The 27,205-nt window shown below is 38.1% G+C and overlaps 1 protein-coding gene across 1 annotated transcript in view; it reads right to left on the reverse strand.

Moving 5' to 3' along the window:
• Window positions 1-16,259: 16,259 nt before the first annotated feature.
• slc9a1a (solute carrier family 9 member A1a) overlaps window positions 16,260-27,205 on the reverse strand; it is an 88,374-nt gene continuing 77,428 nt past the window's right edge. The window contains exons 3-10 of the mRNA XM_039739352.1: window positions 23,667-23,917; window positions 23,250-23,467; window positions 22,281-22,480; window positions 21,670-21,759; window positions 20,163-20,233; window positions 18,268-18,441; window positions 17,646-17,760; window positions 16,260-16,349 (exon numbers count right to left, since the gene is read on the reverse strand). Of these exons, the coding sequence (XP_039595286.1) occupies window positions 16,260-16,349; window positions 17,646-17,760; window positions 18,268-18,441; window positions 20,163-20,233; window positions 21,670-21,759; window positions 22,281-22,480; window positions 23,250-23,467; window positions 23,667-23,917 (1,209 nt within the window). The remainder of the gene's footprint in view (window positions 16,350-17,645; window positions 17,761-18,267; window positions 18,442-20,162; window positions 20,234-21,669; window positions 21,760-22,280; window positions 22,481-23,249; window positions 23,468-23,666; window positions 23,918-27,205) is intronic.

Raw genomic sequence — 27,205 nt, forward strand, 5'->3', positions numbered from 1 at the left:
CAATGACCTCAGTCAGTCCTCATTGTATTCAGGATGGATATGCTCAGAATACAGCGGGAGAGGAGCACACATAGGAATAAAGCATTCAACACAATGTCAAGTTTGAAATGTCTGCACTGGTGAGGCCGCTGACTCTTTATAGTGACTTCTGAAATTCAAAGTCATACTTTGCCTGATATATTCTTTGTGATTCGAGTATTCTGTTCAGTTATGTTAGCCGATTGGTGACATTGCTGCAGACACTGAAAACTGCTGGATTGTCTTGGCAAAGGTGGAGTTAAATGGAGGGTGACTATTTGACACTCATACCATCCATGACACCCACTTTCAGTCAGGCGACAGCTGAAATGCCAGTCTCACTGAGATAGGATGTTGCAAAAGTAGTCAGAATGATTACTGCCTTCTGTCCTCTGAGTGGGTACTCCCTCTCCGCAACAAGCCAGAATTCACTCAAGTTTCTGAGTTGTAAACCTGAACCCGACTTGTAATAACGTCGGTCAAAACCTCTTGAAGATCAGGGCTAATCTTCCTTGACGCCAGTGCTTCTCTGTGTGTAAAAAACAGTATGTTCAATGCGCGTTTGATTACAGCCTGCGATCCACTTCTTTACCCTGACATCGTCTGTGCACCATCCGTGTAAATGCACAGGCAGCATAGCATTTCATCCCGCGTTCTATCTGATTAACATCCATCCATCTATTATCCAACCCGCTATAGCCTAACTACAGGGTCACGAGGGTCTTCTGGAGCCAATCCCAGCCAACACAGGGCGCAAAGCAGGAAACAAACCCCAGGCAGGGCGCCAGCCCACCGCAGATCTGATTAACAGTAAAGAATCAAACAGTTCCTTACGTACTTGCAAAACAGCAAATCGGCATCAACAAAGCGCACGGATGCTATCAGTGGCCTCATCAACTTGTAAATCGAAAAGAGATTCTTTTATGTTTATGAGTCGTTCTTGCAAGCCGTTTGAAATGTCACATATGTGTCTTCTGATTGTGTCATTTGACAGTGGGAGAGCATTTAGTTTTCAGGCGCTAGTCTCATCTAAGATAAACGACACCATATCTAAGGCTGCAGGGAGACTTAGCTCATCTGTTATTGTGTGTGCTTTCTTGCATTGTGCAGCACTCTGTAGGCAAGTTTGTATGAGGCTATTTGTGCTTTGGTATTCACTGTTGCCGCATTTCCAAAGCGACTTTCCTGCTCTGAAAAAAAGTCGAGCGGTTTATTACGTGACTGGGGTGTAATGTTTCTATAGGCGTTCTTGTTGTTGTTTGGCCTCATACTATCAGCTGCCAGGGATTTCAGACAGAGAAGACACAACGGTCTTTCGTCATCCTGGGCCACACTGACCGTGAACCCGAGTGCAATAGGCTTCGTCATATTTTGTTGACTTCGGTTTTGAGAGACTACCTTCGTCTGACTTATTTGTCTCAGCAGTATTTCTTTTCGCCCATATCAAAAATGCGTCCATGTTTTAGTTCGCCTTTGTTTCGCTGTCCGAAAAACCCCCCGTTAACCCCTGTTTTGACTGTTCCTATGTGCAACACTTAAATTCAACTTTCCGCTACACATTTTAGAACACCCCCAAACTCAATAATGCTTCAGTTAACAACAAGTCTCTGGGTCAAATGTTTGCCATGATTGGGAAAGGTTAACTTGGACTTTGAAATTCTGACATTATCCATTAACCCAGACCGAATGATGAATGAATTCAGTCATTGAGGAATCCAAACACGGGATACAATAGAATTACCTAAGCGTCTAGAAGACATCATCTACTGTTAAATTCTACTTCGTACTTGTAAAATTTTATTTGTATACTGTATTGAGGATTTGTTCTGTTCTGTGTATTGTACTGTATTGTATTGACCCCCTTCTTTTTGACACCCACTGCACGCCCAAGGTTTCTTCCATTTTTTCCCTACATAGGTTTTTTTGGGAGTTTTTTCTTGTCTTCTTAGAGAGTCAAGGTTGGGGGGCTGTCAAGAGGCAGGGCCTGTTAAAGCCCATTGCGGCACTCCTTGTGTGATTTTGGGCTATACAAAAAATAATAAATTGTATTGTAATTGTATTGTACAAGATGTGTGCCGATTCTGTTTCCATAGTCTGATCTTGAGCAGTCTTTACTGATCGTCGATTTTTTCTTCCTCTCAACTCATAGACAATGACAGCCACAGAGATTGCATCCTTCCAGAAAAAAACTCAATCACTGCCTGTGGTTGAAGTGCCAAGTCTTCGTCAGGTGCGAAGTGATAAATGGGATTTCTAGTTAGCATACCACAGATTTCACATATTCAATAGTAGCGCCTGACGCAAAGCAAATTCTGGCCGCTCGCCGCAAACCCCCTACATTTATATACTTATTATGCAATAGTTGATACACTTCAATTTCACATTCAATACGTATTACCATACAGATTTCATTATACAATACTCGCACAATACAATACATCCTCAGAACAGCGGACACATCAATAAATACATGTTAGTTTAGGGAAACGTGAAATTAAACAAAATAATTAGCTTACAATTAATAAAATCCCGTGACGGAGATACAGCATCACCTTGTTAGGCTACTACATTTGGAGTATGCCAGTACTGTAGTTCCGAGTCATGTTAATGAGGTGTCACGTGAACCCGGTGTGTTTCATTTAATTGGACAGAAGGTGTTCTCCCGCCCTATCCTGTGTCTTGTCTCGGTGTGTGATTGGTTGAGAAAACGCGCGCAGTCTGACACAATTGCAAGCCAAGCTACAGAGATTGTTACTGAGCTGCTGCGGGCAATCGGAGAGTTACTTCGTTTTGGTGTTTACCTCAAAGTCAACGCCGGTTTGCAGTTGTTCCTACTGCCTCTGGACTCATTCTTTCCGTTTTGTTAGAATACACAATGTACGTATTAAATTTTTTACCGCGACTGTGCAAGTTAAAAATATGATTATTGACTTTTGAGAATGCAAAAATAAACATTTGTTTGGTTCGCTTGCACGCTTCTTAAAAACTAACTGTCCTGCAAGCTAAAAGGCGCCTGTCGTTTTTTAACTACACTTCTCACAAAAATTAAAGGAACACTTTAAAGAAACACATTAGATACATCAGATCTCAATATGAAGTTGGATCTCTATACAAATAGACAGGGCAATGTCTTAGGAACAAAAGGATGCCAAGTCTTTTAATGGAAATAAAAGTTTTCTGCCTACACAGGGCTCAATTGTGTAGACACCCTAAAATCAGAGTGAAATGAAGATGTGGCAGACTAGTCCATTTTTTCAAAAACTTAATTTCTGCTACTCAAAATGCTTTTCAGTATCTTGTGTGGCCACCACGAGCTTGTATGCATGCTTGACAACGTCGGGGCATGCTCCTAATGAGACGACGGATGGTGTCTTGTGGCATTTCCTCCCAGATCTGTATGAGGGCATCCCTGAGCTGTTGTACAGTCTGAGGAGCAACCTGGCGCCTAATGGACCAAACATAATGTCCCACAGATGTTCTATTGGGTTTAAGTCAGGGGATCGTGAAGGCCATTCAATTGTTTCAATTCCTTCATCCTCCAGGTACTGCATGCATACTCTTGCCACATGAGGCCGGGCATTGTTGTGCATTAGGAGGAAACCAGGACCTACTGCACCAGCGTAGGGTCTGACAATGGGTTCAAGGATTTCATCTCGATACCTTATGGCAGTCAGAGCACCATTTCCTACGCAGTAGATGTCTGTGCGTCCCCCCATGGATATGCCTCCCCAGACCATCACTGACCCACCACCAAACCTGTCATGTTGAACGACGTTGCAGGCAGCATATCATTCTCCTTGTCTTCTCCAGACTCTTTCACGTCTATCACAGCTGCTCAGGGTGAACCTGCTCGTCTGTAAAAGTACAGGGCCAGTGGCGGACTTGCCAATTCTGGTGTTCTTGAGCAAATGCCAGTCGAGCTCCACGGTGCTGGGCAGTGAGCACAGGGCCCACTACAGGACGTCAGGCCCTCAGGCCATCTTCATGAAGTCTGTTCCTGATTATTTGGGTAGAGACATTCACACCAGTGGCCCTCTGGAGGTCATTCTGTAGGGCACAAACAGTGCTCAGCCTGTTCCGCCTTGCACAAAGGAGCAGGTATCGGTCCTGCTGATGGGTTGAGGACCTTCTACGGCCCTGTCCAGCTCTCCGAGATTTTACAGCCAGTCTCCTGAAATCTCCTCCATGTTCTGGAGATTGTGCTGGGAGACGCATTAAACCTTCTTGCTGCAGCACGTGTGGATGTGCCATCCTGGAGAAGTTGGACAACCTGTGCAACTTCTGTAGGGTTAAGGAATCGCCTCATACTGCCAGTAGAAATAATTACTCAAGCCAAAACTAGCATGAGTGGAAAACCAGCCAAAAAAGATCAAGAGGGAGAAACTTGAAATGACCTCCACATGTAAAACCAGTCCTGTTTTGAGGGTTTTCTAATTGTTGCCACTTTAGTGCACCTGTCGTTAAGTCCATGAACACCAATACAGCTGAAAGTGATTAACAATGACCTCAGCTGCTTAACCAACCAGAAAATTATCAGACAGGTTTAATTGATTTCATGCCAGGCCCAATAAAGAAAGTGTTCCTTTAATTTTTGTGAGCAGTGTATAATACCGCGGTGCAGACTTATAAGACATTTAACAGACCGGTATTGAACCTGCAATGAAATCCTAGTAAAATTATAGAATTTAACAATATTTTACAAAACGACAATCAATATTTAAAATGCCACATTTGAAAATCAGGAATATGAATATCTGCATTAGCTACTGATATATAGCTTTGCAGTGCGAATAGAGATATTTGAAATTCTTAAAATGAGAATATTTCTTGCAATTTTTAACGGAAGTGTATATATGAGACACCTGATATGTATGGAATTCTTATGGTTCACACTTGACTACTTTTTTGTATAATTTTGTAATGTTAAAAAAATAAACTCGTATGAAATGCCACCGTGATTAAGTGACGGCCAGCTGAGGGAAAATAAAAATAAATTGCTGTTAATATTTCAGTAGCACAAGGTAACTGAAGCTTAATGGTTAATTTGTATATTGTAATGAGTGCCATGACAGAGGAGACAGACACACACACTTAGACCACTGCAGCTGCTTGGCTCAAACGTCTGAGAAGGGCTTCTGTCTACTATGATATCTTCCTATCATTTTGGGAATAGCATCACTAAATGGCATAACAACAGTAAACAGAGTTTGGATAAGCATTGTGGTCCGGAGATATACCACTTGTACAATCACTGTGGCCATATTCTGGTAGGGCATGTTTGCATTTTTAATTAGACAGTAATGTGGGACAGTAATGGGGTGGAGTGGTGGCTCTGAGACTAAGGATCTGCGCTGGTATCCCAAAGGTTGCCGGTTTGAATCCCCGTCACTGCCAGAAGAGATCCTACTCTGCTGGACCCTTGAGCAAGGCTCTTAACCTGCAATTGCTCCAGTGGCACTGTAAAATGGCTGACCCTGCGCTCTGATCCCAAGGGGTATGCGAAAACTATCAAATTCCTAATGCAAGAAATTGTATAAGGCGAAACAAATAACCAAAAAAAATGTTAATGTCCTTTATTTATTTGTTCAGGTTAGACAGTGGATGCCGTAAAGCCTCCTCCGTGAATCTACTGGTGTCATTAGGCAGATTTGTCGAATCATGTGTTTTGAGTACTGAAATCTGCATCTCCTATGGCTCTTCGTTATCAACTCTCTCAATGGCAGTGCTATTCACCTCCTTTTGACAGAGTGTGGCACACCATTTACTTTAAATGCATAGTTTGCAATTCATATTTTCATGAGTAAAGCTAGCAGTTCTTTCAACCTTACATTAACTTCGACACTATCATCATAACTGAACAATAGAGGACGCATGCAGCATCTGTGATAACACATCAACACTTCTGCTGCTAGTCCATTGATGCCTTTGAATGCCAATGTGTAATCTAATTTTACAGAAAGGCTTTTCCCTTGCAACAAGTTATGTTTATTTTTAACACATGCCATGTGCTCTCCCATCACACATTTATATGTTTAATGAAGGTCTTCTTAGGAGGCTTTTCAGCTGTACGTAGGTTATCGTAATCAGAAGCTTGCTCTCTGTCAGATCAAGTTCAGGAGTGCACCACTGCTCTTTACTTCAAAATGACTGCTCCTACTTTAAGCGCTGTCTTCATGAGGAGTTGGGTTGCTTTAGAAATGTCACATTTAGTTATCCGTCTACTTTTTCACATCCAGCTTTATGCAGAATTCACTCATGATTGTCTCCAACATGGATCAGCAAGATTAGTGTAAATGCTGATACTTGGGTAATCATTTGCCTGTTTTTATAATTTCCTAATCCAAGTTTCTTAATATCGTAAAGAGTACTGAGATAAGACAGGCATACACATACCAAGAGATACCACGCAGGATGAGCGAATTTGAGCCTTTGGGCAGGTGGGTGTATTTACTGTTCTTCTTTACAACATACCACAAATCAATGAACCTCAACACACCTATGAGAACGTCCCACCCTGCTGTCAGGGGGACTTGGTACAGAAAATGAATACCAGTTGTGTCTCACCTGTCCTGAACATGCACACTCGTGATGATCGCCTGCTGCACTCTGTCACACGCCTGTCCACCTTTGGTCGCTCGTTGCAATCTTCTTACCCAACTGTGAGTTGTTTAGGCTCCAGCCTCTTAAACACAGTCCAAACTCTATCCAATTGCAAAACTTTGGCATTTCTATCTAGTTGCTGTTAACCACCCCAGGCTGTTCTTTGCTGTCACCTCCTAACACCAGAAATGTTGAACCTTAGGTGATTGCTGCACTCCTACTAAAACTGTAGAGTGGATCTAGAGAGTTTGCTGGCAATCACATATCTGGCCCATCTCCATATGTCAGAGCTGACTCCCCAAAAGCAACCACAGCAGGTTGCTTCAAGTATATATCTCTGCAGGCCAGAGCCACCATCCTAGACCACCAAGTAGGTGGAGTTGACTCCAATGGGCAGTCAATAGAGCTCCGCACAGTTACACTCTGGTAAAGGTTAGGGTTGGGGGAGGGTTATCTGACTTAAATAATGCCAAGTACTGTCAGGTAAGTACTTGGAGCTCCAGGATGGTGGCTCTGGGTTGCTTAGATAACAGACTTGGTTACATGGTCTGATCGGCAAATGCTTCTGTGTGCTGCCTGCTACAATTTTCATTCACTTAATAGACACTTGGTGAGCTTCATCAAGAATGGCCTTAATCCACCATTTGTGGGGCACAAATAGGAGTCTCACAAACTAATGTCACTTGCCCACCGACTTCAAACTCTACTGTGCCTAACAAAACAATCACTCAGAATAGAAAATCAATAATTAGCACCAGGACAGATGTGCTTAAACACCTATGAGCTCACTGCACTATTTTAAGACCTCCATCCATCCATCCATCCATTTTCCAACCCGCTGAATCCTAACTACAGGGTCCCGGGGGTCTGCTGGAGCCAATACAGGGCGCAAGGCAGGAAACAAACCCAGGCAGGGTGCCAGCCCACCGCAGGACACACACACCAAGGCCAATTTAGAATCACCAATCCACCTAACCTTCATGTCTTTAGACTGTGGGAGGAAACCCACGCAGACACAGGGAGAACATGCAAACTCCACGCAGGCAGGACCCGGGGAGCGAACCCAGATCTCCTTACTGCGAGGCAGCTGCGCTACCACTGCGCCACCGTGCAACCCTATTTTAAGACCTTTTTTTTTAATAATCAGAAAAGGTATATTTAATCAAAATTTGACTCTTCCTAATTGAAATAAAGTATGATTATTCACCAGTTACGAATGTTTTAAAATAGATGGTCTATGCAGTAAAATGAAACCTCATACAAAAGTTGTGCAGGTATAAAAATAAATGAATCATTAATTCTGTCACTTATATCAAGGTAAAGTGGGATTAGGCAGTAGCAGTCATACTGTCATGTGTACGGAGAAATTCTCACCTGTGTCTGAGCAACATACAACATGTTATCAAACTCTGACACCGCAATGACACAGCATGTGGAAATGGTGGAGGTGGACCCTTAGGTCTATGACTTACATCCATGGAAGTGGAACCAAGTAGTAGGCAAAGTTATTTCCTCATAATCAGGGTATATACAGTATACTGTATTTTTTCACAAGAAATTTTGTTCTATAGTGAAGCAAAGCATTTCTTAAAAATAAATACATAAATACAGCAAATACATCCATTTTTTAAGCCAAGAGTGTTATTGAATATGGTTCCACATCTTTAGATGGAAAAAGAGCAAATCTATGTCATTTAGAAAGGGAAGAAAAGACTAAACACATTTGTGAGATTCTTCCATTTTAAGGTACGCTTCACCTTGCTGATTGCCGTACTCTGTGGCGATCTTTCAGTCCCAGGGGCCTCAGATTAACTTTGAAAAGCCATCTCCATGTAATGTGACTGACATCATTACATATAGATGCCCAGATGTGTATTGCTGCCTCTGTTCTGTGGACAGCTAGATAATGACAAATGATAAAATGTCAAACGATCATTCCCAGTCTTTCACTGCATGTGATACAAATAATGTTGAATAAAATCAGAGCTCAGCACTACATCATCATCATCACATGGGCTTGATCACCAGTCTACTAGGAAACGTAATAGTTATTTTTACTCACTCAAACATTTTGTCCTCAGTTCTTTTATTACAAAGAGCGACCCAGCATGCACTGCAAAATTTGATAACTGGCTTGGGGCGCTTCAGTCTGTTTCGTTGTAGTTTTGCTCTGTCGCGTAATCTAACTTTTTCATTTTCTCAGGATTATGCGTACACACGAGTTCATTTTTTTTATGCACACACACAGACAGTGCATAATTCTGAGAGTTGCTTGGTCCTGTGAACTTCGTATTGACGTGCAGGTTGCATGACTCCTAGAAAAATATGAGTTTTATAAAAAAAAAAGAAAAAGCAATGCATTGTAATATGTTCAGTTGTTTATTGTTATTTGTGCAAACTCTTATGCACACCCTTCATCAATACACAGCACCCTGCCACTCGGTGTGAATCTCATTTTGTTAGCCAAGTAAAATAACAACACACATTATAATAAGTGAAATATAGGTGCCTGTTTAGGAAAAACTTGTACAATATGAGTGTGTTTCTGTTGTCATGTGATTCAGAATGTGTGCGAGCATTCTCTGTAAAGAAAATATTTTGAGTTGCATACAGTACATATGACATAAGAGAATAATATGATATGAGCATTCATGTGCTGTTGGCAGTCATTTTGAATCACGGCAAACGTCTACTCAAATTAGATGCTTTCAGGGTACACTGACACTTTTTGTTTTTTTGTGCAGAGCAACATTTGTTAAAAAGCTATGAGACTGCAGAGACTAAAATAGGATAATATGCAGCCTTAAATTTGGCAAATTGGGGGTGTGCCCAGGGTACAAATGATACCTGCTGAGAGTAGCTGAATGAACTCAACTTCAAGAAAACTCTACCAGAAATCTGTAATAAAACACATCACCTCCAGTTTAACATACCTACACGCCTAAGAAATATGTTGCTTAAGCTGAAACCTCTACTTGTGTCAAAGTGGACATATTCGGTAAGTTTTAAGGCTTTTGTTTTCACTTTTGGATCCCAGTTCCATCAACTACATTTTAAATCATAGCTAGGTATATTTTTTAAAAATAAGTAAAAATGATCAACTTTAGAACACAATTTTATGAGGCAATTTAATATACACCATAATTGTGAAGGACTGACTTTGACTTGAAAAATATACCAAGCTTATGGTATAAGGGCTAGTGGGGCACAGCACCACCAGAAGATGTGCAATATAAGTAATAAACTCCTTCAGTAATTGAACTTATTACTAAAGTGTTTAGAAAAACTCTCCGCTTTTTTTTTCTTAAGCATATGATTAAAATAATTTTTTAACAAGAGTCAGTCACCTTTGTAAAATGTCTTTGTGCAAAGCTCTGGCTGAGGTTCTTGACCAATCGGCCCTGCAGTGTTCTGGGTATACCAACAAAAAATGCTTACAAATATGTCTGAGATTGTCTCTACAGATTTATTTTTTTTTTTCTTCAGCTTAACTGCAGATTTTCTTTTATATTTTCTCTCCACCCTGATCAACTGATCCTATCATCAGACGGTCATTTACAGACTTACAAAATAATTCTATATTTAAGGACCCCATTTCTCTTAATGATATTATCTTTCTTATGTAAGTGTGAATTATTTATTTTTGTATACTATTTATGTAAATCCAAATGTAATTTGTTTTTCTTTGCATATTAACTACTTCTTTGACATGTTGTAAAGCACACTGAGCTTCATCGTTTGCATGAAAATGTGCTAGAGAAATAAATGTTGTTGGGTGCGAGGACACACGTCCAACATGAACTTTCCAGTTTAGCAATGGAGCATGAAGGCTAGAGCCCCATCTTAGTTTTAGAAGGAGGACCGCTTTTTTGGCACAACCAAAGGCTGCCAAGGTTGTACACCACTAGCCAGTGAACATATACAGAAAGCCAGGTATCATTTGGTTTCTTTCAAGGTAGCAGCAGTAACTTTGAAAAAGGAGAAAAAGAGCAGTTCAGCACCAGCACAGCACTGAGAGTGAAGAGGTTCAGTAAGAATTTACCTAAAAAATACATCACAGACACTTTTATTTCTGTAATTGTCCAAAGCAAGGATTTTCTTTATTGTCCACACACACAAAGACCCTAGCTGCAAGGTTCACATGTGCGTGTTGCTCATTTCCAGACATTCCTTTTTATAACAGTTGTTTGACCTTTAGTGATTCACATCTTGGTTAATCCAGGTATGTATCTATAAGTGCTGATTCTCGAAACAAACAAACAGGTTATCAGAGTAAACATCACACCCTTGAGAAAGCCTCATGTTCATTTCAGTCTGTACTTGTGTGCAGTGCACACACACAAACCTTGCAGCTTGGGTCTGTCAATAAAAAAAAAGATTCCTTGCTTTGGACAATTAAGGAAGTAAAAGTGTCTGTGATTTATTTTATTTAGGTACATTCTTACTAAACCCCTTCAGTTGGTGGCAACGGTGGGATTCAAGACTGGTAGCCTCAGACTGGTCCCGACCTTATTCAGGGAAAGAAAGCAGAGTTTAAAGGTAAAGTCTGGGAGAACCTTTTACTCAGATTCCCCACTTTCTGCTGCTAAATGGCGTTGGGCAGTGCCGATGACTGACAGTCCTTGAATCCTGTAATGTCATTTAAAAAGACAGTTGAAGATAGTTGTCTGAAACAAAGATTTTAGTAAAACCAATCTTGGTAAAAATGGGTAATGAGCCGAGATGCCATGCATCGCAGTTTCTCAGTAAAGGTAGTCCAGTGTCGTATATGTTAATAAATTATAGTAAAAGTGTTAATGAGCATATGCAAAAAGTGGAATAAAGTCACAGAAAAGTGCTGTGAACAAGGCACTCAATGGCCGCTGGACAGCAGTTTTAACTAGGATAAGTGGTGTTATTTATAGGAATGTCTCATCATTCTGTTGAAGGGCCCAAATGGTTTCTTGATCTTCACCTATGTGGAAAAAAATGAAACTTGGGGGGCATATAGTGTTTTGGTATGCTTTCCACTTTAAATATAACATTTATCTTAGAAGTAGTATAAAAGAAATAGTAAATGTCTGAAACTTGTTCAAGCATATGAAGAAACCAGTTAGAGGTTAAGTGAACCAAAAAGACAAGAATGTGCTTGGAGAAGGTTGATGTCATGCACAGGATGTTCTAGTAGGATTAAGAAAACCAGCTGCTGTCCTGCACCCTGCAAAGACTAGACCGGTGTCACACGGAAATTAGGGTAAGGGCAGAACCTGAGAGATATGAGAAGAACAAGAATGTAGGGTATCAAGACTTTTATTTTGGGGTATTTAATCTAGCTCTGCTCTCTGCCCAAAACATCTCATGTCTTTTAATCAATCAGAGTATAAATGTAAGGATTAATTCAGCACTGTTGAGCCTGTAACTTTGTTTATTGATCATTCTGTAACAAACTACTGTGCTGAATGCTCCCTTTAAGGACACAATGGACAAGCTTCCTCCTGCCTAGTTCCTGACTCAAAGAGGTCCAAGTTGAGGACAAAAGTTTCTTTCTTTAATATATTTCCAAATTTAATTTCTACCACACCCCCTACTGGAGAGGACTGTTTGATACTGCTACATTTGACAAACGCCACCAAGGTACCCTGTGTGTACTCCCTCCACTTCATGGAAAAGAAGCCAGCAGATTGATGCTCCAGGTTCAAAGCAGTACAGAAGCGTGGTGCAAAAAGCACAGGTACAGTATGTATGTGGAAAATTGCTTCATCCGACGCTACCACTGGACATGCAGCATGCAGTTTTCACTTTGAGTCGTGCACTTCGGGCCATGTACATGTTCTGCCCATGTTATTGTCGCTTGTCCTTATTCATCTCAAAGCCATTTGATTCTACATTTGAGGTGTTGCCTTTTCAATTTAGGTAGTTCATAGTCAAAGAGATTTCTCTGGATAGCAAGTAATTTTAAGGTTGTGAATGTTTAAATCTACATGGTTGTATTTTTATCAGATGATAACGATGTCAGAGGAGTATCATGGCAATCTGATGCCATCTGAGACAGACCAGGCATCAGCCACTTTGTTCTTTGATTGATTTTTCTTTTGTGAATCACATGTTGCATTTCTAGCTAGTAAGTGATCAGAATTTTCATGCCAAAAGCCCCACTGCTGTGTCATCTTTTTATCAACCAACTAAAGTGCTTAACTAAATAGTGAGTCACTGCCATTTTGTTTAATTTCGATTATTTTGATATTAATACTTTGTTAAAATCATTCTCTGAAGTAACAGTGCAATTGATTAAAATTTACATTTAAAATTCACTTTGAGGCTTGCCTGCCCAAAGAAATACAAATGTTCAGTTAGGATCTGGTTTGGGCTGTGAGACCCTATCACCCACCAGGGAGAGAACTGGCAGTCCGGACTGAGAAATGCATGACAAGTTGCCTGTTGTGTGCAGTAAAACTCAATGCTATTGCTTTGAATACAAACAAAAAAAAATACATTTGTTAATGGTGCTATTTTTATGATATTTGTAAGCACAAAGTATTTTAAAGCTTATTGTTTAAATGGAGAAGACAGGCAAGTGAAAAAAGGGCAGGAAAGTCTGCCATTTGGAGTGGATGAACACTGGTTTAAGATGTAGAAGGAAAGAAATTGAAGTGTCCAACCAAACTGTGTTTCAGAGAGAGGCAAGATGTACTCTCCTTTAGAAAGAAGCCAGAAAACAGCAACAAAATATGATGAACTTGTGTGTATAGACATCCATCATTCTCATTTTGGGGCTGCTAATGGCTTTGTGACTTTTGCTCGATATTTCATTGACAAGGCTGCATAATATGGCTGATATGCTTTCCATAAATTAAAAATTCTTTAAAAGTCATTTAGAACCTGTTATTTGTTAATTTGGGAGGGTTAAACTGATTTCATCAAAAATATTAAAACACTGAAGCAGTACAAGTACCTGTGAGGACAAGATTAACAAACAATTCCGCACACAGATCTAATATAAGCAGAACAGATGGACACTCTGGAGCTGCATTGGCAGTCTCTCTCCTTCATAACTTCACCTCAAAATAGGTGGCACCCTGAGCACGACAGTTCAAATGCTCATTTGTGTTTTGAGCATGTTCAGCTTTGTGGACAACAGCATTTTCCAGCAGTGGTTTATTTAACAATATTTAGCAAAAATACACATTTAGTACATTGTGAGTAAAAAACTAGATTACCTGTCACATGGATTGTGCCACATGAGTAACATGATTTGTTTTTCCCCCCATCAATATTATTGATATTGTATGCTGTTGTGCAGTGCTGGTCACCATAGCTGCCTGTTCTATCAGAAAGGTTACTTCTGATCTCCATGAACACAAGTGAATATATTTTTTTCTCAGCCATCGTTATACATTCCATGGGGTAAGTAACCTATAAAAAATATTTTATATATTGGCACTTTACAATGGTTGTAAGGGGTGCATGGGGCACCAGTGGAAAATAAAAACGCTAGCAACTTACCAATGAAACAGCCAAAGTTTTGATATATGAAAAATGCTTTGCATGTTTCCAACAACAAATGGGATCTGGAAATAAAAGTTTTATTGCATTTATTCCTTGTACTGTTTGTGTCAAGGTAAGGATAAGTTTCCTATTTGCTTGTGTGAGTTCTCACATATATATGGGAGTAAATCAATACAAAAAAACAACCACGCGGCAAGAATTGTTTACTGTGATTTGGTCTTTCAAAAGGAAAGCCTGCCTGGGGGGTTAAAAGGTTATTGTGGGAGAAAACAAACGCTGAGATGGCATGCACAGCCAGAGTCTCACTATACTGGTGACTGTTTTGTTAAAAAAAAAGACATGTATAAACTGTTTTACAGTGTGTGTGTGTGTATAATTGAAAGAGGCGGTTCAATACTCATCAATAGTCTTGGATGTAATTGGTAAGTTTTTAAGCTTTTATTTTCTGGCGAGTTCCTATGCCCCAAAATCCTCCACTATAAACTGCCAGTGATAAAAACATATTATATATAATTTATAGAAAACTTTTAGTTGTAAAACACAATTTCATGTAGCAAATGCATCTATACAATGTTTGTGAAGAAATATATATGACTATAATAATACCAAGCTTATTTTTTAAGACCCAACAGCTGGAGTGGAGTCAGACTAAAACTATACACATCCACGATTCTCAGTGGATTACATTTTTTTTTAACCTTATGTGCCTCATTAGGAAGCTGACCTTCATAACATTACTGCCATGGGAAACATTTGTCATGATTTTTACCTTTTTCCTTAAAAGCATTTATATTTCTTAGATGTTATTATGCACTTTTGGGGGTAACTTGCCCCATAAACATAGACCAATTTGTCTTCAATCTTAACAGAGAAAAAACATTAATCAATAAGAAATTCTGTTAAGGGTTTAATACAGTAATCTAAACGGAATTTATTAAATGCAGAAATGATTAGCCAGCATTCTGTTCCAGTTGTCTATTTTACCTTTGGCCAGTAGATGGCACTATTTCCTTTTGATCACTATAACGTCCACCAAAATAAATCTTTCCACAGGTTTTCCAATGTTGTATCTGTCCTAGTGTCTATATAAACACATGGAACTCCAGTTTCTGTATTACATCTTGACTGAAGAAGGGGCCCGAGTGGCCTCGAAAGCTTACATATTGCAATCTTTTTAATTAGCCAACAAAAGGTGTCATTTTGCTTAACTTCTCACCACATTCATAATGGCTAACACAGTACAACACACTACACAGAACCTCAGAAAGTCCTAATGCCTTCTGAAAGATACAATGCTGTTTACTTCTAAGAAATCACAACCAGGATAAAATTAGGTTTGAAAATACTGACCTGCTTTCAGAAATGTTCCAGTCTTAAAACCTGAATCCTCTTTTGATGCTCTGAAAGTGTTAGGCATTAAGTCACTCATCCAAGTTTGCATCATTGCAGGTTTAATTTTGGTTACAATGGCATTTGTTCTGAGGTGCACTTCTGAAATCCAAGACAATGACTTTATAAAAATAATTAATTTAGTGTTCTGTTACTATACAAGAGGCCATATAAACAACAGATCAAAACCAACCCAAACCAATACAAAGGAGAGCTGTGTGCTGAAACCTGGGTGCCAGTTAGTGATGAAACTGTCTAGTTAACAGCTTGTTCACACACACACGCACACACACAAAGAGTCACTACACTTCAATTTTTGTATAAAAATTTAAATTTTGTATTTATTTTATATTCTGATACAGCAGATTAGATTTTGCATTTACAACAGTGGTCAGACCCATGTAGTCTATGAACTAGTCAGTGACATATACAGTACTTCATACATATATATATATTGATTATAAAATTATTGCAACATTTCTTTATATATTATATAGGGCACATAAAGGAATGAGGTGAAAAACTGCTAGGGAAAAAAACCGAAAACAACTGGGAAGATACATTTACATGTTAAACGTCAATGAACCTGAGGCCCATGCAGCTCGGCCAATAAGAAGTTCAATTTATCATGGGTGGATCCACTAAATCCCCCACCAGACATACAGGATAACACTCCACCTTAGTAAAGTAAATCTTTCTGCTTTGGCTTACACTTGAATAATTAGGATGCCTCTTGCTGAAAAGTAAACAGCACAGGTTTGAGCCCATTAAGTTAACCCCTGAACGACGATGAACACCAGAGAGGTGCACGTAGCTTTTAAGTCATCACATTCCTCCATAAAATGTAATGAATGACTCTGGAGAAAAAGAAAAAAAAACACACAAAGAAAAAAACCCATTTATTCATGAATGGGCTTGCAAAACCAACTGCTCCGGACAGGAGATCCTCCAGACACATGATGGCACTAATAGCAGCTCAGGAGCATGTGACTGCCCTACTCCTCCTTGGGTGTGCTTGCTCGTCAGCTGCCAACTGCTCATGTGACTGGAAGATCTTGTGTTAGGGGCCTGGCACTTGATAAAGCCTTCTTTAAGCTAGCTTGGTGGTAAAAAGAAAAAACCCATCCGGTGTTGCCAGAGCATAACTTCACACTAACCATATTGGCTCTTGTTACAAACAGCTATACTTCAAACTCAAACTGAGTATTTAACATTTAAAAGACTGTCTTGGGTCCCCAAATAAATTCCTTTAAAATACAAGATGTTATAATTTCTCAATATAGATGAAGAGAAATCTGAATTGTTATTTGAGCAGCACGCTAACCTGGGGTAAGCTCAGCCTCCTGAGAGACAAGTCTTCCTATAGGGGCATATAAACATTAGAGCTCCCACATGTAGTGAATCTGAATCGATAGAATGCAAAGTGACTGGTGATGCACAAAGGATTATGGTAACAATGAGTGTAGATTTTCATTTCTCAATTCTTTTGTGTAGGAGATTAATATTTCAGACCTTTGCAAATGTAAAACTACAGTATGCTGCTGAACTAGACACTCAGAAGATAAGTGAGAAAGAACTCCATAGCTTAAAGAGAATCTCTACAAAAGGCCGCTTGACACACACACACACACAGACAAACTCTCAAGACAGAGCTCGTTCAGAGTACAACTGGTTTAGCAAACCTTTGGCACAAAACTGAAAAAGGAAAAATGACAAAGACAGTTGCCTGAAGGCCAGTTGTCTTGCTGTTTCACTAAGCATACTGTACATTTTCCCTAAAAAAAGAACACAAAAATTGTGTAAAAGCAGCAACAATGCACAAGGAGTGCTGTAAATCAAGTATACAAATTCTGCAACTCTATATTGCACATAAGATCTAAAACTATTTGTAGAAAATAAGTGCTCTCTATTAGTGCTGTAGTGACTGATAAACAGATAAACTAATGGTAGAAGGAATGAAAGACAAACATATTAAAATGATATATTCTTCCAAGAGAGCTCCTTTTTGCTGTGAAATTATCTAACTCGGGCATGCCCAAATATAAAAACAACAATAAAATCAGGGGACATTAATGACAGGAAATATTTAATGTAAACTGATAAATTGCTTGCATACATTAGACAATGTTTAATCACAGTGCTCTGCCTCTTACCCTCTGTCTGGTTTTTTGAAGATTTGTGCGAAGAATCTTTCGTATTTCTTCTTCCTTCCCCTTTGAAAGCTGTGGGAGAGCCCGTTCAGCCACTTTCTGCTTGGGCTGGATATTTCTAAAATTACAATACATAAGGTTCTGAATAATACCAGTTTAGAAGCTCCATTTAACACAGACTACACATCTTTTCTATATTAGATTAAAATCTGAATATCCAGAAAACAACAAATGAGAACCCATAAATTCCCAATTGGCAGTGATTGTGTACCCAAATTCGCACAGCATTGCTTATCCACACTACCACCCTGCCAACTGGGTATAAATATGAATTAGAACAAAATAACAAGAATAATCTATAACAAGTTTGATCCAGTACAGGTATATGTGCATTAAGCTAATTTTAAAAACATGTCTGCTATTCCCCTCTTCAAAATAAAGTGTTTTGTGTCAAGTTCAAAATGACACAAAAGAATGTCTTTCTAAATGTATCCCTCATTATTCAGACTTTTTGAAGGTTTAACAAACTTAAATGTCTCAATGACAGATCTAAAAATATGAATTACTAACATAAAAGATGAAAAAATGGCTGGAAAATACACACTGAAATAACAGCTACACTTACTGCATTGAAACAGTGGAGACTGCTGATGGAATCTTGGCAATTCCCCCTGTTTCTACCAACTCAATAGCTTGTTTCATTTCCATCTTGTGATAGAAAGCTATCAGCTGTGGCTCTTTGGATCTGTCTCCAGCAATCAAACACTTCTTGATATATTTCTTGTTGAAGCGATTGAGTCTTAAATGAGAAGTGAGAGCACATTAAATATGGACTGGATATGGAAATAAAAATCAACGATAAAGAATTAAATACTTAAAATATTGCACATTAAAGATAAGAAACCTTAATTGATCAAATCATAGTAATCATTTCTATCAAACAAGTTAATGAAGTTGATAATGTAACAATCAACAAATGTACCGTATATTCTTTTATGTTTTTTATATAATAGTTATGGACCTGGCTTAGGCCAGGCTTCTGAGTATATGTGTGTTTGTCAAGACAGAGGTTGGGTTGGTTGACAAGGCATAAGTGACTGGCTACACTGACAACAGTTACTTGTCTTAAAATATCAATATAGTCAGATCGTTGTCAGTTGAGTATATTAAAGTAATTGATTAGAGGAGGGGTCCCCAATTCTGGTCCTGTAGGGCCCCAGTGGCTGCAGGTTTTCATTCTAACCCTTTTCTTAATTAGTGACCTGTTTTTACTGCTAATTAAACTTCTTTTGAATTAATTTTATTTGACTTGCTCTTGAAGACTCAGACCCCATAATTGTTTCTTTTCCCTTAATTAACAAACAATAATGAGATACAAAATGAACCAAAACCAGCAAATTGTGTCAATCATACAATATCTGAAAACAAAGAAAGGTGAAAGTCTCAGGAATGCTGATCTACTGAACATTTTAACAGTGCTCTTAGAAAAGAGAAAGCAAATTTGGAAATGTATGTTATTGCACAATGAGAGCAGCAACAAGCCATGGAATTAAAGAATGGGTTTAATTAACAACAAGAATCAGAGCCTAATTAAGTAACTGGTTGGAGTGGAATTGGTTGGAGTTCAGCCCCTAACTTAGTTGGTTTTCTGTTGGCACACTGACTTCACATTTCATTTCTGTTTGGGTGCCATTTAAGGAAAGAAATGAAGCAATTCAGGGGAACAAATCCTAAAAAAAAGTCAATTAAACTAATTTAAAAGAAGTTAATTAGCAGCAAAAACAGTGCACTAATTAAGAAGAGAGTTTGAATGAAAACCTGTAGTCCTCCAGAAACACAGTTGGGGATCCCTGGGATGGAGGGTGGGCAATGACAGATTATTGGAAAGAAGCCCCCAACACAATGGGTGTCAAAGGGAGGTTGGGTATTTTATGCATCGCCACAGTAGAATTACTGTATACTTCTGTTTAAGTTTATCCCTTTCTTTTTTATTTACTGTAACGTCCTTGGCATCTATTCTGGGTTCAGAACAGGGATGGATCAGGAACACCTGAGATTTATAGTTCTTCAGTCACAATAAAAATATGAGGTATTTTAAATTATCTGATTACTAGGTTCCCAAATATACACTGTATGCAGATTGAGTCCTCATGATGGTTATGACTTGGGCTTCTTCCTAAGTAACAGTGAAGAAACAAATCAGGTAGATAGACTTCACAAAGCTTTATAAAATAGCAAAATGACTAATTCATATGTTAAAAGATGATTAGTAAATGCAAATACATAGGTATCCTGAGTAAGTGTGCGCAATGAGGTTCTTATCTTCTGCTACATCCTCTCTGGATATGCTTTGTATTTTAACAACCATGTGTTGTACTAAGCAGATTTGGAAAAATTAATGAACAAACATCACAGGGTTGAAGTTTACAATATATTCTCTGAAAACAGAACACAATTGACAATCAGTATGAGAGACGGGACTGAATGAAAAGTTAATTAATCTCCAGTTTTTGAGCATACTTGTCTTTCCAATGATGATGTCCATAATGTCCACAGACGTCTTCTATTCCAGTCAAGAGGTGATCCAGAAACTGTTGAGGTAGATTAAAAAAAAAAAAAACTAAAAATATATATAAAATAAGTTGTTTTCTCACAAAGTATTCGTCTAAAACACTATAAAACCCATACAATACAAAAAATACATGCAGGAAAGATTTTATTTATATTAAAAGTCAAAGACTTTGGAGACAATGGCAAATCCCAAATTCCAATAACACCTAAATCTACAACTAAACCTTAAATGATTAATACGGATTAATAAACAACTTTATGATCCATATACAAGGCATGTACAATCTACTTTTTTGTACATTTCCCAAAACCTCTCTCAACTGGCTACATCACATGTGCGCATGGGAGGCAGCTAAAGGACTCAAAAGGAGGCAATTCCCGACCAGACCAGGGGGTGGCAGAGTACATTAATCCTTTCCCTTATCTCCTTCTCCTTCTTCCTGGTTCCTCCCCAGAAGATGTCACTTCTGGTTTCGCCTTCCAAGAAGTTGCAGCCCGATGACCTAATTTCTGGTTCCGGTCCCAAGATCCCTCCTCTTCCTGCTGTTCCACTATATATCCACCATGTTTACTAACCTAGGCAGTTATTTTTTGGACTCTTATCTGTAAAGACCATTTTCTCAACATTTTTTTGAATTTTGCAGCCAATTCTCAAGTATACAGGAGGCTCCAAATTTGACACACCTCTTTGTGTGTCAATGCTCGATTATTTACCACTATGTATTTAGTAAATATTTAGTACACCATACTAAAGTCAGTTTTCCTCTCTATTTTGACAATTATATAATCAGAATCTGAACTTAACTCAATAGTGAAATTTTGACCGCAACATCAAACATTCACTTACATGGAAGAAATAAAAGTATTTAAATTTACTGCATATGAAATTTTGGGGAAATACTCCAGTCTGGTACTTGAAATTATAACTAATGCAATTAATCACAAAATTCTTTGCATACTGCAAATAGGAAGTTTGTGTCTCTTAAAATGAAACACGTCTGAAAGGCTGATTTATAACGGCACTGACTATGAGAATTAAAAGGATTAGCACTGATGAATAGCACTTTTTCCAAAGCAAGGCATCTATTTATTTATTTAAAGAAGAGGGCACTGTGCTTTATTTATTGATGAACACAGTTTGTAATATAAGCACAAGTCACTTTGCATCAACACGTGTGCTAGGTTTCCTCATTCCTCAGTCCACCCACGGTCAAGGACAATCAATGTTCCGGATTCAAGGGAATGTGTCAGCTGAATCCAACATGGACGTCACATACACATTTACATCAATTCAACAAAAGTTGATCCAGTTTTCCTTGGGATAGAATCAAAGATACACATATATTTTAAAAGTGGTACTTTGCCAAGGATAAAGTGTAGGTCTGTTAAAAATTCAATGTCAAATCCAGTTCACTGGCATGAAATCAGACATACATAGATAAATAAAAGCATTTACCTGTGAATGTATTTCTTCATTGATGGAACGCTTGGTCTCCTGCTTTTTCTTCACAGCCAGAAGGTCCACCAAAGGCTGAATTGTCATACCCTTAAAAGTAACAAAATAAAAATACGATGAAGAGTTCTAAAATCAGAGTGTACTGTATTCATCTTTAATGCAAACCTTCTTGGAGACTAACACTTTGAATGAAAGTTGCTACAAAGCAGTAAATTTCTCACTTGGTTAGTTTGTTTACATTATTGCCAGGAAGCGTGATTAAATTTCAATTTTACATCTTTCACATTCTGTGATTGAAACTGTTCACATTCCCATTGGTCCTTAGGAAATCAGAATGGTTTCTGTCTCCATCTATCTTGCATTAGTTCAAATGTCTAACTTGCTCCTGAAGACATTAGTATTCCTTAAACTTCTCTGTTGCTATATGTTCTAATTGTGACAGTTTTGTTATGCATTCCATGAGAAAAAATAAATTATTTGCAGAATGCAATGCTTAATTACTACTAGTATAATCATTTGCTTCACAAAAACATCATTACCTAAGGCAGTTTACAAGATCAGGAAAGCCCTTAACCCTTTTCAAATGTAAAGAATAAAGTTATTTTACTTACCTGCACAAACACAGTAAAGAATATAACTGTGATAATAGCAGTCAGAAACATATCTCTTGGAAAATGGTCAGGAGGGAGCAAGTAGCCCAGGGAGAAAGCAATTGCCCCTCTCAGGCCACCATAAGCAATAATAAATTGGTCCTTTGTGGTAAGTTTCACAATACGGAACTTGTTGATGATATATGTCAATCCAACAACACCTGAAAGGAGAATAAAAAACAAACACAGGCCAGTTTCAGATAAGAAAATGTATAAAATAATTCCTCACAAGCTCAGCCACATTCTGCAATTTTTTATGAAAACTTTAAGAATACATTAAACATACTTAAATAAGGTTACTGATCACTGTTTAGAAAAACATATATCATTTTCAAGAAAGGGGATGGACAGCTGTCAAAAAGCAGAAAAAATGTGTATAAAACTTGACTAATTTAGCCTTTAAACATGGCTGCAGAAAACATTGGCTGGTTTAAAAGTTTACTCCATTTTACATTGACAAAATAGAGGTTTCTACTCTCACAATTCAAAAATGTTTTGTCTGAAACATATTTACACAGTGGAACACATTACAGCCTTGAAGCATTCTAGTGTTTGTTTCCGGATCTTGTTTATGAGACAATGACTTTCTTCTACAGTCTAAACGCATGAAATAAAACAGCAATTGTAAACTGTCCTGGTGTTAAAATATATGTGTGCATGCCTATGAGGAAAGCACCATCTTCTATAGATAGGTTTCCTATGTATTATACATTATTTCCAGAACATCCATAACCCTTTAAAACATTAAATATACTGAGAAAATGAGTAGACAATTACAGAAAGAAATCAACCTTTCATTAGAATTTTGACATATTTGGTTGATAGTGTATGTTCATAACTGTAATTAGCCTTGACTCAAAATGAAATTCACAACAACATTGGGTGAATTACATAGAACTGAAATTTTCAGACAATTCAATTAGTTCTTACCAAGAACTCGTGCGACAAGACAAAAGACTAGTGTGCAGATTACAAACGTCCAGTTCCATGAATGAGGTCCAGCTACCGTTGACACACCCAGGAAGATAAAAATGAGAGTTTCACTGACACTACTCCACATCTTTAGGAAATATTTGATGGTGGTATGGGATTTATGTGAAATATTGGCTTCTATATAGGGGCGCATCACCACACCACAAGCGATTAACCTAAAATACAACAAGTGAGAGTTAGGAACAAAGAAAATCGTAATGTGATAAGCAGACCCAAAGATGACATGTGGTTCAGTATTACTTGGAAATGCAGAGTTCTTGTAGAGCAGATGGGGAAAAATGTGCAGATAAGATGGCAGTGAAGCCCAAAAAACTACTTTACCAAAACATATGTTTATTAGAAAGAAAAACTTACGCCATGATGCCAGAAAGGTGGAAAACCTCAGCAGATAAGTAAGCCATGTAGCTGTACAGAAAGGCAAACAGAGGTTCAATAACACGTGTATGAGAGGTGAAACGGGAAGTAAATGCTGCTAGAAGTCCATATGCCAGGCCAACGAAAATTCCTCCCAGGGCCACAACAAAGAAGCAGATAAATCCTAGTAGAACATCCAAAAACGTTACTGAGCCGATGCCAGCATATTCTTCAAATAAGTGGTATAGCACCTATGAAAAAGAAAGGACAGCCATTTAACAATGAGCACACTCATTGTTTCAATGCTATTAATTTAAAAAGTGATAATGAACGCATGCCTTTCCAGCTTACTCATTCCACTGATTTAGGCTTGCTTGTGCCTGCAAAGCTTATAAGATGAAGACTGGATTTAAATTTACAAGAATAAGTTGGATTGGTGTGACCATGAAGAGAGATCAAGTCAAAGGGTTTCTAATTTGCACATTTCTGTTGACAGTGATGGTTTGATTCAAATGATATTATAGCCGAAAAGAAAATATCACAATGTGTGAATTTTACACATACAGAAATGCACAGTACAAGGCATATATATGCAGAAACCACTTATTTTCTCTTCTCAAAAATTCTCAAAATGTGCCTAATAATGTTCTCTGTAGTAAAGAATGCAAAACAACAGCCCTTAACAGCAATTCTCCATTACAATTTCCCAGACCATGGAACATGTTACATAGCTGTAGTTACATACCCTGATGTTTTTATTACATTTTGAAAGTACAGATACAATGTAACTATGTAAGTACACTTGTTTTTGGATCAGTGATAAATTGTTACATTGTAATTATATAAACTGTGGAATAACAATGACAACCGAGTAATTAACTATAACGTTACTTTGTATTACACAATAAGTACAGAGTAATAACTCATAGTTACACTGTACTTATACAGGTAATTACATAGCAGTTACAGTGTAATTATGGACACTCAATGTAAAGTGTTACCATATATTCTTTAAAGGTTAATATGCATTACTTTTAAGATAATGCAGATTAGTGAACTGAAAAACAGAACCACTTCATATTTTCTTCTTATTCAGTCTGTTCCTATGGAAAACTTCAGTCATAAGTATAAGAGTACCAAAATATTCTATCCAACTTTTAGGATGGTTATGCCAAGATAGACTATTTGAATGTGTTATTTTCTCTTTAACCATACCATCTTTTCTCTTTAGCAGATAACCTCTATCAGGCTCCACAGTTTCAAAGCTAAATCCAAGCACATTAAATAATTGGAAATCAAGCTAAAATGATGTTGAATTAATTTTAAAGGACATATAATACAGTACACTGCTGTTAATAGTGCAGTAATTATCAAAATAAACAAATAAATAAACCTGTCAAAGTTTTTCATGCTCTCTGTACTCAATAAGTATAAGTCACTCGTCCACTTATACATTAAAAAGATTATTAACTGCTATAGGATTATTTATATGTATACCATTAAGGTGACTCAAATCTATAAAAAGCAGAGATTTAAACTATAAAGGGTCTCAAATCTGAAACCAGTTTACAAAGAAAATAATGAACAAGTCTTGTTGTCAATAGTCTGCCTCATACTCAGGTATGTACAATATGTACATTTATGTTCTAAACTTTATTTTAGTCACTGTCCATATCTTCTGTCAATTAAGCTTCAAAAGCCAAAACTTACATTATTCTGCATTTTTTAAATTTTTTTTTCATTTAAACTGCTTCAAAGCTATCAGGATACAGAGAAAACAAATATCTTTTTCCTTGAAATAAATGACTGTTTATTTTTCCTATTACATTTTTGACGGCTTTAACACATGAATGATAAATGTCACATGGAACAAATTCTTCAATCTAGTAATCTAGTAGATCACTGTTTCAAATTCAAACCTATGATGGCTACATTTTTATATCACATTTACTTATTTGGCTAACGCCTTCATCCAAGGCAACTTACAACATCTGATATACAATTGGTTACATTTCTTTTGTATTCAATTGGAGCATAAGCTCAGGGTTTGACGTTCAAAGCCTTAACCACTATACCAAGCTGTCATCACTGCCAACATCTGACATGTGATCAGCTCCTCAGTTATTTTATTTTCAGCGAAAGTGTATGTTCATTGCACATTACTATACTAAATACATTAGAAATTCTCCAAGATACAAAGCCTGAATTTACCTTGTGTTAAATTTAAAATGTCACAAACTCCTGATGATTTAATATTCCAATTCTCTTCCTCCTTTTTTACATTTGACCAAACTTTAAGACAGCCTCTGTGAAATCAAACTTAACATTTGAAGACTAATCCGTTAGTTCAGAAATTCTATAAAAGTCTTTATTCTGTTGTTTTAAAGGTGCTACACATGTGTAGTCAGACTTTGTTATTCACTATGACTGTTTAATAATGGAAAATTGTCCATTGAACTGTACGCTGGTAGCTGGAGTAATTACTCATACCTTAAGACTATCCATTTCGCTCCTAAAAGCAATCAAACATATGTTGTGTGAGCTTTCACTACATCTGCCACATTTTAATTGTGTGGACTACCAGGGGGGCACCCCAGCTGCCCAACCTGAGACAAACAGACGTGGGACACAAGTTTAGAACACACTCTTTTCATTTTTCTTTCTTTTCCTGTGGGAAACGCCTTCTCCAGTTTCCCACCTATACAGCACACTCACAAGCACAGTACAACATAAACCAAACACGTTTTCTTTCTCTTTCCTTCTCCATCCACGTCCACACCTCCTGGCAAGCTTCATCCTCTCTACCAAAATCTGGCTCCCAGAGTGGTGGCTGCTGGCTCCTTTTATAAGGCACCCGAAAGTGCTCCAATTGCTCGTTGACGTACATCGGCAGCACTTCTGGGAGTGCTGCAATTAAGGGATCAGCAGCAGCACCCCCTGGCAGTGCCCACGGAATCCAATAGAGCTGCACCAAACTCCAGCTCCCATGGAGCCCTGCGGGAGACCGAGGCACCGTTCCAACCCAGGGGGGCTACCACATAGAACTCCACGAGAGGTAATGCTCCGGATACGCTTCCTCTGCAGGTCCTTCCAGCGTAAAGACGTCAGCCATATGCCGCAGTTTGTAATACTAATGAACATTACTTTGGCTTTTAATACCTCCTCTAACTGTTTCTGCAATTATGCTCTTCTTTTAACACATTTAACATTGCTTCATTGGAGAGATCTGCCTTGCTTCAAAGCATTATGAATGAACCACACAAATGTCTCACACACTGTTGAGGAAATTTTGTGACAATAACTAAATAAATTTTATTTTAGAATAAACCTATGGGGCAGCTCTTTGCATCACCATTAGACAAGCATCAGATACAGTAATGGTTATTTGGTTTGAAACTTGCCTAGATATTTACTTGCTAAATCTGTATTGCGTGCATGGGGTTTTCACTGGATGCTCCAGTTTTTTTTCTCACATCCCAAACACACGCAAATTAAATTACCAGACGACTCACAATGGGGCCCATATAACTAAGTATGGA

This window comes from Polypterus senegalus, chromosome 17, assembly GCF_016835505.1.
Source record: "Polypterus senegalus isolate Bchr_013 chromosome 17, ASM1683550v1, whole genome shotgun sequence".
In the NCBI taxonomy this organism is placed as follows: Eukaryota; Metazoa; Chordata; class Cladistia; order Polypteriformes; family Polypteridae; genus Polypterus; species Polypterus senegalus.